We start from the raw sequence: 14,602 nt of genomic DNA, 5'->3' as shown, positions 1-14,602 counted from the left end.
TTATAAACAGGGAAGTGGCAGGTTGAGAAAACACAGATTGAGAAAACTCTTTGTCGCACATGTTGCCTTAGCTTTGCTTAATTTTTTACAATCCAAGATTGACAATATTACACACGCACTTCAAAGAATAAGTCATATAAATAAATATAACAAAGTCAAGTTCAGTTTTATCAAATTTTTAAATCTTAAATGTAATAAGGCTTCGTGCACAAAAGTGAAGTCAGTTCAGAGCTTTGGTGTTTCTTTTAAAGAATTCTGAGCCATTGTTTGAGGTCCATCTGTATACTGTGCACGAATACAGTTTTATTTATGTATACAATAGACAATATGAATAAACTTACACTGACCTCTAATACGATAAATCGAACAAAAGAATAGGTCTCCAAGGAAAACTTACCAAGCAAACAGTGAACATAATAGAAAAGAAAACTAATCAAGAAAGCAATTACTTCAACACAACAAGGATTGGAATCAACACATTTAATGACTTGAAAAATGCAGGTGGAACAATTTGTAAGGAACAACCGTTCTTTTGCACGTAAAGGTGTGCAGGCATGTTCTCAGAACTGATGCGTCCTGTTGATAATAAAAAGTTACATCATGTTAAATAATTCAAAGGTTTGGAAGATAAGTTTAGTAATACAATATATTAATAGAAAAACAAAACTTTCCCATTTGTCTCTTGTCGGTATACGATTACGCTCCTTTATCAGCCTTGAGAATACACTACCTATACTTCACAGATATGAAAATGTATTGTACTATTCGACCGATACGTGGGAGAGTAGATGATACAATGCACAATAGAACTGTTAGATCAAACCGTCTCCATCGAATAATTGTTTTGACTGTTAGTATAAAACAGTCAAATGTATCGAAAGTAGGTTCAAACAATGGAAAAGTACTGTGTTCCTATTCAGCTGTACACATGTAGACATGACAAACTAATTCAAAACTTAAGGGCTATAAAACATTTTTTCAAATTTTGATACGTACAAATTCAGAAAATATATGTTTTGGTATACTGAATGGTTGGGAAACTTTATGAATCGTAATTGGTTGCTTGAATCTATGATAAACCAGGGAATCAAATGCTGGAAATCATGAGAACAATCTTGCAACACTTATCATTTAGTTGTTGCATTTCGTTAGTACTTAGTAGTCTAAAGTATCAGCAATCGTAATTGTTCATCTAAAATTAAATGGTTCACTTTTCTAATATTTGAAAACAAAACTTTTCTCTGTATGCGATACGCTTTAGGCTATAAGACATTTAGAATGGATCAAATGCTGAAACCCAAACACTGTATTCTTTAATCACTAACGGAAATCACTTAATTGCAATCGTTGATTGACATTCATTGAATTCTGGGATAGCTGCAGTTCTAAACCTCTAGGTTATTACACACTAAATAGTTGTTGTTCTTTATTCTATATAAAATTGACCTAATTCCAATGACCGCAGCACACATCAGGACCCATTTTAAATGTCTGTAACCTACATTTTCTTGAAGAATATTGTCAGTACTTACTAAAAATCAAAAGAAAAGTGGGGGTCATGTTTGATGCAAGAAAAATAATTTCAGTCAAACACACAAACTGCAAAATCAGCTAAAAAATGAGACCCCAAATTATATTGGTGGTGTATGATCTAAGTTTCCATGAAAAATTTTGTAATGTTGTTATTTCATTATGAAAATGCTACCTACATGTCAAGCATAGATCTGTCATGTGATTTTTGTACCCGCCATTATGCGACTACCATTTTTTTTTCGCGCCATTTCTCTTTTTAGTGTCTGTATGCCAAAAATAAACTTCAGATGCATAATACACAGTTTGTGAGAAACACACTATAATGCACTTGAGAAATTAGACGTTTCAATCTATAGCAAAGATAAAGGGTAAGAGCAGATTTCCCGGAAGCACAGAGCATCCCAAATAGAGCAATGCATCGCAAAATAGGCCCACAACAAAAAGAAACTGTAACGGAAATAAAATATTCAGAATTCCATTGTATCATATGCAAACCTTATGGGTAAGGGGTAGATAAAAGGATGGGGTGTTGCTGGAAGTGAAAGAAGCAAGGATGAATATGACATTTAGCATAGATCAGATGCTGGAACCAAAAGAATTTAGCGCAAATCCATATAAAGTGCATTAAATAGCATAACAGTATCAAGTGGCTTTCAATGACCCGAGTAGTAATGATCACTGCTGAATCAGACAATTAAGCAAAACCAGAAACAAGCAAAAACTAAAACCGACCGTATTCTTTAATCACTAACGGAAATCACTTAATTGTAATCGTTGATTGACATTCATTGAATTCTGGGATAGCTGCAGTTCTAAAAATAACCTGCAGGTGCATAATACACAGTTTGTGAGAAACACACTATAATGCACTTGAGAAATTAGACGTTTCATTTTATAGCAAACAGAATATCTCATTTGATTAGCGGGAAATGTTTCTGAATACTTAGACAGTATGCGAGCCTAAAGCAAATCGGAAACTTGGCAAAATTGATGGTTCTGATGTCAATATTTTAATAACTCAGATAAATACGCATGCACATTGGGAGTTTAAAACTTTTCTGATGAACGCAAACGTTAGAACGACTTCTAAACAGTTGAGTATTACACATTTTTGAAAATATTATATTTACCTGTGGTAAACGGTGTATTACACAAACGTTTTTAAGATTTTATAAAGTAACAGACTTCGGTAGGGACGGCGGAAACGTCGTTACTTTCAAACTGAATAGATCTAATGTATCAAAGTGCTACATACATGATTTACTTTCCTTTTCAATAGGGGAATATAGATACATAAATGTTTAGTTCATATGTTACCATACCGTATATAGCAGATAATGTACTTACCACGAAGCTGAAAGTCTATTGTGTACCATCATCCTGTTTTCTACAACAAGATAAATTCCGAATTGGTAAATTCCGTATTTCTTCCGATTGTTTTATCCTTTGTTAAACTGAATCTGCAATTACATTTACACTTGTAATTCCGAAACAGAAGAACATGTGAAGGTTTTACAATAACACAATTTTCCGCTGATGTTTCCGTAACTGATATCACATTTTAGTATAAGCATGGATGCTCATTCAACTCTATATTCAGTTATCATTTGTAAAATCCACATCTGTATGATATCGGTTCTTTGCACGTTTTCAGCTAAAATATTTGTAATGAAAGAACAAAGTATTTTTAGTAGAACTCTATATATACAAACAAATCACAAATCTCACTAAGATTATTCCCTGTGCATAGAATCACTTGATGATCTCATATGCCTTGGTTCACCATAAGCTAGGTCTAACTGTTGTATATTCCACTTCTCCACTGAAAACTTCTTTCTGGAACCTTTTAATGCCTACATCGAAGTTGGAAGACAATCTGAAACATTTCAAACATGGCATCGTGATTACTGTTTTCTGTTCATAAATATATACACGACATTACACACTGTGCAATTAATTCAATATGTGATAGGACACGTACCCTTGTTTATTTCCGTATTCCCAGCAGTGTTATACTATAAAAGTGAAATGAATTTCTCTAGAAATAGTAAACACATACACAACTGACAGTACCTAAACAATATGATTGGTAAAATCTCAACTGGAGACATTCATACGCTCAGCGAAATGTTGCGTGAATAATTAAAGTGATATCTAGGGAATACTTTATTTGCTGAAATTCACATTAGTGCTATATTTCTTCAACAGCAAACTGCGAACATTCAACTAAATGTCTTGATATTGAGAGTGGGACAAGGACTCTAAAGGATCGAAGAAAACGAATTAGATTAAAAACCCCTTCGTGTCGTTATCGATTTGCAGCATCCTCTATTAGGAAAATGAATGTGAATGAAAAATAAACCAATCGATATTATCCACTTGACTGAAACTCTGGAATTTTTTCCAAACGCCTTTGGTGCTGTTTGTTACATGTGGTGAATTATTAAACCTTTCACTCGACTGTTAATTACAATGACAGACCCCGTCAGGCCAGCTCAATAGGGAATGATTTAAAATCGACGATCAGGAGATCACTGATAGATACAAGTTCCCTCTGGCGATTGGAAAACAGATATTAAGTATAAAATCGTTTGTACAGAACCTGTTTCATGTTTGGAAAAAAAGTCACTTACTCACAAACATCAGATTTTTGGCAAATGGGCATTGTAAATGTTAGATATTGTGAATATTTTCCAACTAACAATAGAAAAAAGAGCCCTGAACTAGTCATAAGTGTTGTGCAACAGTTCAGGCCACATGTCTTATTCATTTTGTATAAAGATATTATTGCACGATATAAACAAAAATCAAATATTCAAACGATTGCTCGTATTAATAAATAAGTTATGGACATAGAACTATTCAAAATTGTTGTATTTCACATAGCTTACTGTAAAATCATTTAATTTCGTGGGCATGAAATTTCGTGGTTTTGGTCAAAACGACAATTTCGTGGAGATATGAATTCGTGGATTTCAACTTTTGAAGATAAAATGAATGGGAATTTTACTTGTTCGTTGGGATTAAATTTCGTGGATTGACTCAACCACGAAATCCACGAAAAATTAGTCCCCCTCAAATATCAATGATTTCACAATACGTTTAAAGCATCTTTCAGGACAGAGTGTAGATGGTGTTGAAAATATGTAGTCATAATATCTCAATAGATAAAGTCGTCCAGGTAGTACGAGCTTCCACCCCTGAATTAATCATAATATTGTTAGCTAACTAAAAGCATAATTTCCCTTTGGATCCTTATGAAACACACAAAGAAAATATATATGACCTAGGGCCACAATTAAAACTGTTCATATTTCACAAGAGTTATGACCCTAAAATTTGTTGTTGATACATTGGAGGTAGGTCACAGAAAAGTTGAAACATGATGCATGATTATACCCAAAATATCTTGAACAATCTTGAAAATTGGAAAGCATGTTATAATAACATACCTGTGTCTATGTTTACAATATACAAGTACTCAACGTGTACAACTAAAATCGGAAGTGGTATATGGACATCTGAATATAAGAACATTTTGGGAATATAATACAGAGGCTTTGAATCATGAGACAAGTTGCAAAGTTCTTGGTTAAAGAACGGGTGTTGTTTTGCTATCGTATCCTTTCTTGAAAATAAAGAGGCTCTTCACCAAACGTCAAAAAATCGAATAACATAAATTGTAAATTTCGGTAACGTTTTTTTGGTTTTTTTTTTTTTTTTGGTTATTTGGTTGTTTTATCAGTGATATACAACAGTAATTCTGAAAACTGGTTGGTCTCAAAGCATGACTGACTTGTGAGGCAAATCGTGGTTAATCAGTATATGACAAGACGAAACGGTTTCAGCAAATGGAAACCAAAAGCTTATTCATGTAAAAGGGTATACAGATCATCTTAATTTCAATCTGCGACAAATCCACACATTTAATTCTTCCCCACTAGCAAAATCAAAACCTAATTACTACTATCTATTACTGTTGCCAAATTGGTGTTACAGTTAATCGCAACGCTTTCCTATTCCTATATTGAGCAATGAGACTCAATTATGGGATACTCCTAATTCGTTCTTATAACGGACGGAGAGAGTTTCTGCCTGTCTTTTGCATCTTGCCGTTGCCTGTAAAGGTTCTTAGTGCTTTAACTTCGGACAAGATATTGTGTACATGTATATTGATTTAGTAGTGTTTTTTTCTAACTATGTTACTATGCATAAAATCTAAATGGACAGTTGCTTTATGCGTTTGTAACATTTATTCAAAAGTAAAATCTAAATGGACAGTTGCTTTATGCGTTTGTAACATTTATTCAAAAGTCTTACTGAACTATAATCAATTGCTTTGTTCAATAATGTAAAAAATACTAATTACTATAATTGCTTATGTCATACTTTCGATTCTGTAAAATGTAGGAAAGTTTATTATTTATAGTGTATTTAAAGTTGAGGACTCCAAAAATATTTGCTATGGTATTTACGGGCAGAGTCATGCTTTAGAAATATTAAAGTTGAAGTCGCGAACTTTTCAAAAACAGATACCACTGCGATACATATATGTGACACAACGCATTAAGAAAAAAGTGGTTCTGTTTTTACACGATCGATAACGGAAATAAATGAACCTTCTGTTTTCATCCTCTAAAGGAAATTTAACTCACGTAACGTATAAGATCAAAAAGATTCTATGAGCATGGTTTTACAATTAAGCGCGACCTTGTACATAGACCTATGACATGCAATACAACGTTAGAAAATTCACTTTATTAGCTAATATCAACACATGACTATTTTTGCAATATTCACAGATACACATACAAGCGAAAGCTTCTATTTCAGTGCTAAATAAAACATCGAAGAAGATCAAGGATTGATCACAAGTAAAAGCTAATAGCATCATCTCAGAACTATTCAGCCAGTAATGGTTTTCAGCTGAACGAGATCTGGTTTTTTTTTTGCATGATTTGTTGTCAATGGCACGTCATATTTTCGTCTCTTACAGTTAACCTGGTCCCGTTCGGTCAACTGAGACATTTATGTCTAGATTCAAGGCTACTAACTCGGATGAGCACCATTTTAAAGAAAACATTTTGCATTCTGTACACGGTAGTAGTTTTGCAAATTTCTTAAAGCTTTATAGTAAGAAACATGGCACATACTTTTGCGATTCTTTATCTTTTGATATCTAGGGTTATACAAAATCCAACTGACAAACATTATATAAGAAAAGTCCTTTGCAACGTTTACATACAATGTATCTGTTTTGGATGCTTGTCGTTCTGTATAAAGTTATTATTGCAGTACTGTTACTACCGCTCCATACCTATACATGCCTAAACTCTTTGATAACATTTCAGGAACATTATGTTGCAATTATCATGCAATGCCAAAAAATCAAGAAATAAAATCTGCAGAAAAAAAACTGAAAAGCTTGATTGCTGGAACACTTGTTATAATTCTTTAACAAAACTGAGTTAAAGTTTAGTTTCTGAATAATGCAATAATTTACGTGCATGTGTTTACGTTTATATTTATGTACACATTCATGCTACATATATAGAGTTACATGGGCTGTGCTTTTGAAATAGTTATTTTCCTTTTAGATGTAAATTAACATATTTTTACTTGAACACAAGGTAATATTGATGATTCTTTGCTATGCACGTGCTTTACAATAATTCAGTACTATTGCAAATATTTCCTTAGTTTACTTAGGCTGTGGCCACACTTACGCAAATTCTGAATCAATGTTCCTTTAAAGGAATAAATATGTTGTATACCAATGATGAAAGTAGTATTCAGTGATGAAAGGAAAAACGATTTAGAAATAATGTTTAAGATATTAACAGATTCAATTAAACCGAGTGTTCTTTTATTTTTGCTTGGTTCTATGCTTTCAAAGGATCATATTGATTTTATCAGCTAAAATATAAACATCACTTCCATGATGTATCTAATGCATTGAATAAAACAAAGGTTCATTAACACTCCCAAATACAACAAACAACAATCTCCTGTTACGAAATAACAGTGCACTCCTTTGACTAAAGTATGATCCTATCTTTTATGATAATATTTAAAACTTCTGTATGCATATTCAGCGGAAGCATCAGTTTTTCATACGTATTTATAGAAACATCGTTTGTCCTATGTTTCAAATCATTTACGCGTAATACATGTACATGCATTTCATTCTCATCTATCAGAGGGTCGCCCAAATTTATAGACGAATCAAGGGAAGCATGGTAAAGCTCTGGTATGCAAGAATGATATATCTGTGATGCATATATAATACCTTTATATACGATTGCATATTAAATCACCTGATATTAGCTGTAATTTACAGGTTACCTTTAATTTAAGATACTGACCAGTTGTTAAATGAAACAAGAATTGCGTCCATTGGATACGGATGCCCCAACATACTGTGCCATCTTCTAAACAGCAAAGTGATTTTAGTACAAACCATCTTCACATGAAGGATGTTCAACTAAACGTTTGAAGCAGATTGTATTCAGATAAGGTTGTGCATCTGAGCAATTTTGAATGGGTAGTTGAACACACCAGTTTTCTTACTATTGCATATTTTGTGAAATTAAGAATGGGACATATATAATTCTAGAAAAAAGTAGCCATAGAAAAAAGTCCAATATTTATTGCCATCTTCACATGTCCTTCATCTGTGAAACTTTCAGGCATATCCTTTCAATAGTGTTTGAGGAGTAGGACAAACAAAAATTTTCTCTATATTCTAGTCATCTGTGAAAGTTTGAAGCAAAGCAGGTTTATATAGGTTACATTCTACCAATTCAATTCCTTATTTATTTCATATTAATAACAAAACATTCAGACCTCATTTTCAGCACTTTAGAGCATTTCAATGATATGAAAACCATATATGATCATTTAGTATAACATGTCTTCTTATTAAAAATAGAAAAATATTGACATGTTATGTTGAATATAAGAAAAATAATCTGTTCTGAGAAACATCACCCTCTAAAAATGCCCCCAAGAAAACAGCCGTTTAGCAGTTACGCGTAGGTAGACATTTTTCGCAAAGAATAAAACTTATTCCAAGAAATTTACAATGAAAATGGTCTAGATCTATTCTCAATACTATAAGCAATAAACAGAAGCCAAAAATTTAACTGTCACCTCCTCATGTCACTCATTATACCAGATTTCATCCATAGCATGGAACTACATTTTGGACTACTTCACATGTAACACTGAGTAGTCACTTCCGGTTTGGTGTAATCCGTCCTATAGTGTAGGAGTTGGAAATACAAGATTTTCCTCTGTGTGTTATATGGCTGAATAACAAAGGGCCACAACGGCGGTAAAAGTAGTCAAAGAAAATATTCCTTCCTTAATGGTCATCTGCACTTAAAATTTCTAATTTCTTTATCTATGAAAGTTTTAAGCAAATCAGGCTAATAGTGTTGGAGGAGATGGACACACAAGATTTCGAGACGGACGGACAGCAGCAACGCTATATGCCCTCATCCACCCCACGCCCCCATAAAAGCGGTGGCATAAAAAGAATCAGTTATCATGACAAACAATAATTAAATTGAAATAGGCAGGGATGCATATGTGCTTTTTCATAAAATTTACTCTCGAGTATTGAGATTTCATTTAAAATGTGAGCTCTACAAAGAAATACTCGTAATTCAATTTAAATGTAAACCTTCCTTCATCAACAATTATACTGTATTTCGGAGCCAACAATTATTCGCAGTATTTTGCCCAAATCCATTAGGAGGGTGGCAATACCTTTTACAGAAATACTGACATGCTCCTGTGAGTATATTCCATTTGGAGTTGCATTCAAATTTAATTTAAGAAAGTAGTAAATGTAATCTTTAGAAATCTTCGTGCTCCCATCGCTTTAACACTCTCTAGTTGAATAAATGGTGTAACCATTATTTAACCAGAGGAAACAAGACATTTATTTTAAAAGCGAATGTATATACTGCGTTGTTTGCACAAACATGTTTTCTGCTGTTAGCGTTTCTTTTCTTCTATAATTCATTGATAAATGTAGCCAAGGATGAAATGAATTTGCTTGTGTCAAAGCATCTGTCTGTGACATATTTCAATCACTTTGCACCAAGGAAACGAATTGTAGTAAACATCTGTAATAGTTTTGCCTTACTTTGTTTCTTTATTCTTCTTTGGCAACATGTCCGTTCCGGGATATCGTGTTGAGGGTTTGCTTGTCTGCTTGGAGGGGGAGCCTCCGCCCATGTTAGGGAGGTCAAGGGGTCTCCCCCTTGGTTTAAAAAAAATAAATACAGATATGAAATTGGTGGCCTCTGGGGCATTTACTGGTAGGGGTACTCCCCTCATTTAAGGGGGTCAGGGGGTTCTCTCCCCTAGACATTTTTGAAATACATATATGAAATTGTGGCCTCTGGTGGGGTTACTCCCATCTTCATGGGGGGATTAGGGAGTTTTTCCCCGAGAAATGTTTAATTATGGGCGTGCAATAGTGGCCTCTGGTGCGTTTTTGGGTCTTACCTTTGAGAAAATATTATTCTTTGACCAAAATAGTTGGGTACATCTTTGATGAGTATAGGTCACTTCTCAGCCAACTTTGGGGGGGGGGGGGGGGGGGGGGGCGGAGGGGGGCAAAGTGGGGATGAGCCCCCTCAGCCCGGCACTGGATCCTCGCCTGGCCTACTCAAGCTCCCAAATCTAGGCCAGGCCCTGTACACCTATGTATGCTATTCTACGGTAGTTAGTAACTCGAAATTTCGGGTAAATAAATAACATAAACTAGGTTCACTGTGTTACTATCATAACTGGTCGCAAGCATTTTTTTTTTCTCAAATATGAACATTGCTATCATTATTGTTGTTTATGTAAAACATACTATTTTTGGAACGGTCCATAACCATACTTAGTCTTGCATGAAATTTAGATAATGTATGTAGTCAGGCAAAGTACTAATATATTTCTGCAATCATATCATTCGTTGATAAATATTTTCATTGTTACCACCTGGCTCTTAAACTGAAACACAAATACTGGTATTTTCTTTCCTTCTTATAAAATCTGTAAAAATATCCTTTGGATGCATAGAATGCAGCCAAAAAGAAAGATTGCAGACTCGGTTTGATTGAGTCTGTTCATAAGAGGTTATGAAATGTGCAACACCTCTCACGCAACTAGCACCGGCTTAAGCGGAACTCTATTACACATGTGTTGAATGCTCAATGTTAAAGCTCAACAATAATGCTGTCTTTGTCTGTGCAATAAAGAATTGGAATTTTTACTTTTGCATTAGGAACTGCTAATATAAACATACTTATCATGTAAATGATTACTCTAACTGCAGGGATTTTCTGCCATGTATCAGCCTTATAAATCATAAATAAATCATTACCATTTCACTTTGTTAAGCTTCACACACTTGTACATCAAATGTAAACAATAATTGCATTGTTTATAACATCATTCAGCATCTGTTTATACAAATTGTCAAAGTTGGCTAACTGTATATATCGTGTGTTTCTTTTCGTTGATGTTCATAAATGTACAAGCCAGACAAATAACTGCAAAATACTTTCATTGCTGTCAACGTCACCTTTTGTATAGTTCAATCAGCAAACACAAATATATACAATCGAGGTATAACTTTTACAAACGTTCTTAACGTAACATGTCATTTTTTTTCAAATTAAATTCAAAAACGTAAAACAATTTGTATTTGTATTTTCGAGAACAAAATCAATTTTTGAAACATATTTGTATATCTTTTTGTGGGGATAATGAAAAAATAATCTATTGAACTGAAGTCAATCTTTAACGTTTTGCCTTTGCGACCAGTGCAGACCAAGAACAGACCAAGATCAGCCTGCACATCCGCACTGTCCGCTATTTAGTCAGTAAAGTTTCAATGAACATCCCTTTAAATATTAAGTGATGCTGCCCAAATTAAATGATGGACCAGTCCATTTTAGAAATTTAGCAGGGTAAGGATTAAATACCCTTAGATAAACTGAAATTACTTGGATAAGTAAATGAAATCACACAATGTGACTACTATATAGGAACATGCTACCTGTGTATATAATGGATATTTCTTTTACGCAGACTCTTAACAAAACTGTTCCCATCAATATGAGAACCAAATGAAAACATTTTACAAAGATGAATGTTTAGACAATAAAAGTATAGACAAAGAAATCATATCACTCTAATCCTTGTCAAATAAGACATAATATTGATGTGTTCTTGTTTACGAGTGCTTTGGGAAATCAGGGGGAAATAAAGTATTGAATCTGTAAGTCTGCGTATCTAAGATAAGTAAACCTCTAGATTTATAAAATAGTAAAACATTTTAGATAGGGAAGTAGAAACGTGATAGCGAAACGATAAAATAGATCTTTTCCATAACGTTTTATAGAGCATTATGAAACTGTTTTCTGTATTTTAACCTGTATAAAATTAATGGTTTTTGCAAAGGTGTAGTTGGAGGTACGTAGATTAAACATCGTACCTCTGCTGTTTTGGCTTGTTTTGTTTTTGGAACCTGTAATTAACCGCTTTCAATCAGTGTTAATCGAGTTTAACCCAAAACCTGGTGGATAGGTTTGTTTGCTGTTGCGTGGACTGTTATTAATCTATGTAGCAGTTTTTAATATAGCCCCGTCTAAGCATCAGTGCAAGTTCTCGTTTTGTAATGCATATAAACGTAGATTATGCAAAAATAACAAAAAGGAATCTTCATGTACAAATCTGCTAAAACTCGGGGGATTTTCTTAGTTTGCTTTGATCTTTAGTTTGTATTTTTGTCATTTAACAAGACTTTGTACGAACACAACCATATAGTCATGGTCATCATCTCCTTTTCAGGGAATCTCTGAGCGCATCTTCGTCTCGTTTTCTCTACAGTAAGAATAACAAGTATTTCCTTCTCCTGTTAGGTCCATTGTAATATGTTTTTTTTAAAAAGTTATTGTCACAGTTTTCTACATTTTAGAGCTGCTATGTGGCTTCCATATTCGCCGGAGCTATATTTTTCATATTTTCGCATTATTTTTACAATATACCATGTTATATATTTACAACGTGCCATAAGTTTCAATAAAATATAATAAAGTCAAGGCCTTATCCTACATCATCTTGTTTGGTTATTTGATATGTTATTTGGTAATTTAGTTAAGTCTTAAGAAGTGAGGAACTCTTCTTAACTACCTCCCACTCCTTATACATAGCAAAGATATCGGATATCAATGAAGCATATGTAGCTTTTTCATATAAACATATGTCAGGCCTGTGCTATAGAACACCTCCGACTAAAAGCCATAAATAGAAAACCTACTTACAAAGACTATTGTTCTTTCTATCTGTTTCACTAAAAAATAGTTATTTTTACCCGTGGTAATGGACTAGCTGTCAACAAAGACCAGCACTTTCATTTCTCAAGGATTGTCTTTACAGACAGATTTGACTGTATATAAATAGCCCAGCACCCACTAATAAATTACATGAATTAACCCAACAGCTTTCTATAAAAAAGACATTGCATTGAGAGAAAATGGTTATACCTGATTTATCTCAATTTTATGAAACTGTTTGTGACATCAATGTCGAGCAACACCCTTTGGGAGATACAAATATGGACTGTTATGTAGAGGTTGTTGTTCTGGAGAGGTAAATTTGGTAGTATATTTCAGCTTAGGGACATTTTGATGATGTTGTTATAGAGAGGTGTTTGCTTACGAGGGGGTCACACTGGAGAGGTTGTACTGTATACAATTTTAAATATAAGTTTAATTGCTTAAGATAATATTCTTAACGTTTTTTTCATATTGTTTAGCTTTCCATTGTGACCAGAAACGATTGTTTAAAATTATGATTATGATTTACATATTTGTTTTCAAACTACATGCTTGTAACTACTGTAGCTATTAAATACTTTTAACTTTGTTTCTTTGTAAATAGACTTTTCGTTCATTTAAACACATACATGGGTAATATCAATGGGTTGGATAAGTAACAAATAAACTCAGATAAATCAAGATTAGTTTAATTTTACATAGAGACACACTTTTCGTGTCAAGCTACATGCATAGAATCATTAACGTTACTTTTCAAGATGGAAATTTCACATTTGTAAATTGTCCGTTTAGAAAACGGCTAGGAATAGTCTGTCAAGGTGTTCTTAATTTGGTTGCAGCAAAATGTATATCGAATAAATAGCAACAAAAAATGTGATATTAAGTTCACATTTCGAGAAAATGTTAACAAAAATTTTCAACGTGACACATCAACATTTTGTTGTCAAATAATTATCGAATTTTCGATAATGTCAGCGTCAGTTTGAAACCCAGTCTCAAATTAAACCATGAAACAGATTTTAAAACTCAGTTGGTTAATAAAGGACACTTGCCTCACGGTATTCCATTCTATTAGAGGCTCAAGATACATCCATGAGAGGTTCAATATATTCCCAAGAAGAACATAATTCACGTCCTTTAGAGGTCCACATACATTATCCTCCATTATTCAAGTTTTTAATTTTTACGAAATAAGATGAGTTTTTATGAAATACATTTCGTTTTTACGAATGAAGGTTTCGTTGTTGCTTTTTCTCGTAAAAACGAAATAAGATTTCCTTAAAAACGAAATGTTATTTCGTAAAAACCAAATGTATTTCGTAAAAACGAAATAAGATTTCCTAAAAAACGAAACGTTATTTCGTAAAAACGAAAAAAAAAAATCACATGTCACTTTACGGGCACCGTTTTTATTGTGTAGAATAATAACATTTCAGTGACACCATAATTAAGTTTAGGATATAGAGCCATACGAACAAACTTCAGGTTATTCTTCGACTGACTTAAGCAGGAGAATTGCATATTGACCTGTTGTGATAAATATGAAAAAGTTATCGATCAGGATAAAAACATCTGCAATCATATTCCTATAAAGCTAATACAATTTTTCGACAGTCCCGCAACGAGCCTTCAAGATTCACAGTTAAATTAGAAAGAGGTGTTCGAAATAATACAGACCGATATGTGACCAAATAAATGTATCTGTATCGTGTTTGGATCCA

At 33.4% G+C, this 14,602-nt stretch overlaps 1 protein-coding gene across 1 annotated transcript in view; it reads right to left on the bottom strand.

The window, feature by feature from the left end:
• LOC123524192 (band 4.1-like protein 1) overlaps positions 1 to 2,924 on the bottom strand; it is a 239,220-nt gene extending 236,296 nt beyond the window's left edge. Inside the window, exon 1 of the mRNA XM_053539112.1 lies at positions 2,881 to 2,924. Within this exon, the coding sequence (XP_053395087.1) occupies positions 2,881 to 2,912 (32 nt within the window). The 5' untranslated portion in view covers positions 2,913 to 2,924. The remainder of the gene's footprint in view (positions 1 to 2,880) is intronic.
• Between the last annotated feature and the right edge of the window lie 11,678 nt (positions 2,925 to 14,602).

The sequence above is a fragment of the Mercenaria mercenaria genome, chromosome 3 (genome assembly GCF_021730395.1).
Source record: "Mercenaria mercenaria strain notata chromosome 3, MADL_Memer_1, whole genome shotgun sequence".
NCBI lineage: Eukaryota > Metazoa > Mollusca > Bivalvia > Venerida > Veneridae > Mercenaria > Mercenaria mercenaria.
This window is presented reverse-complemented; position numbering and strand designations above follow the sequence as displayed.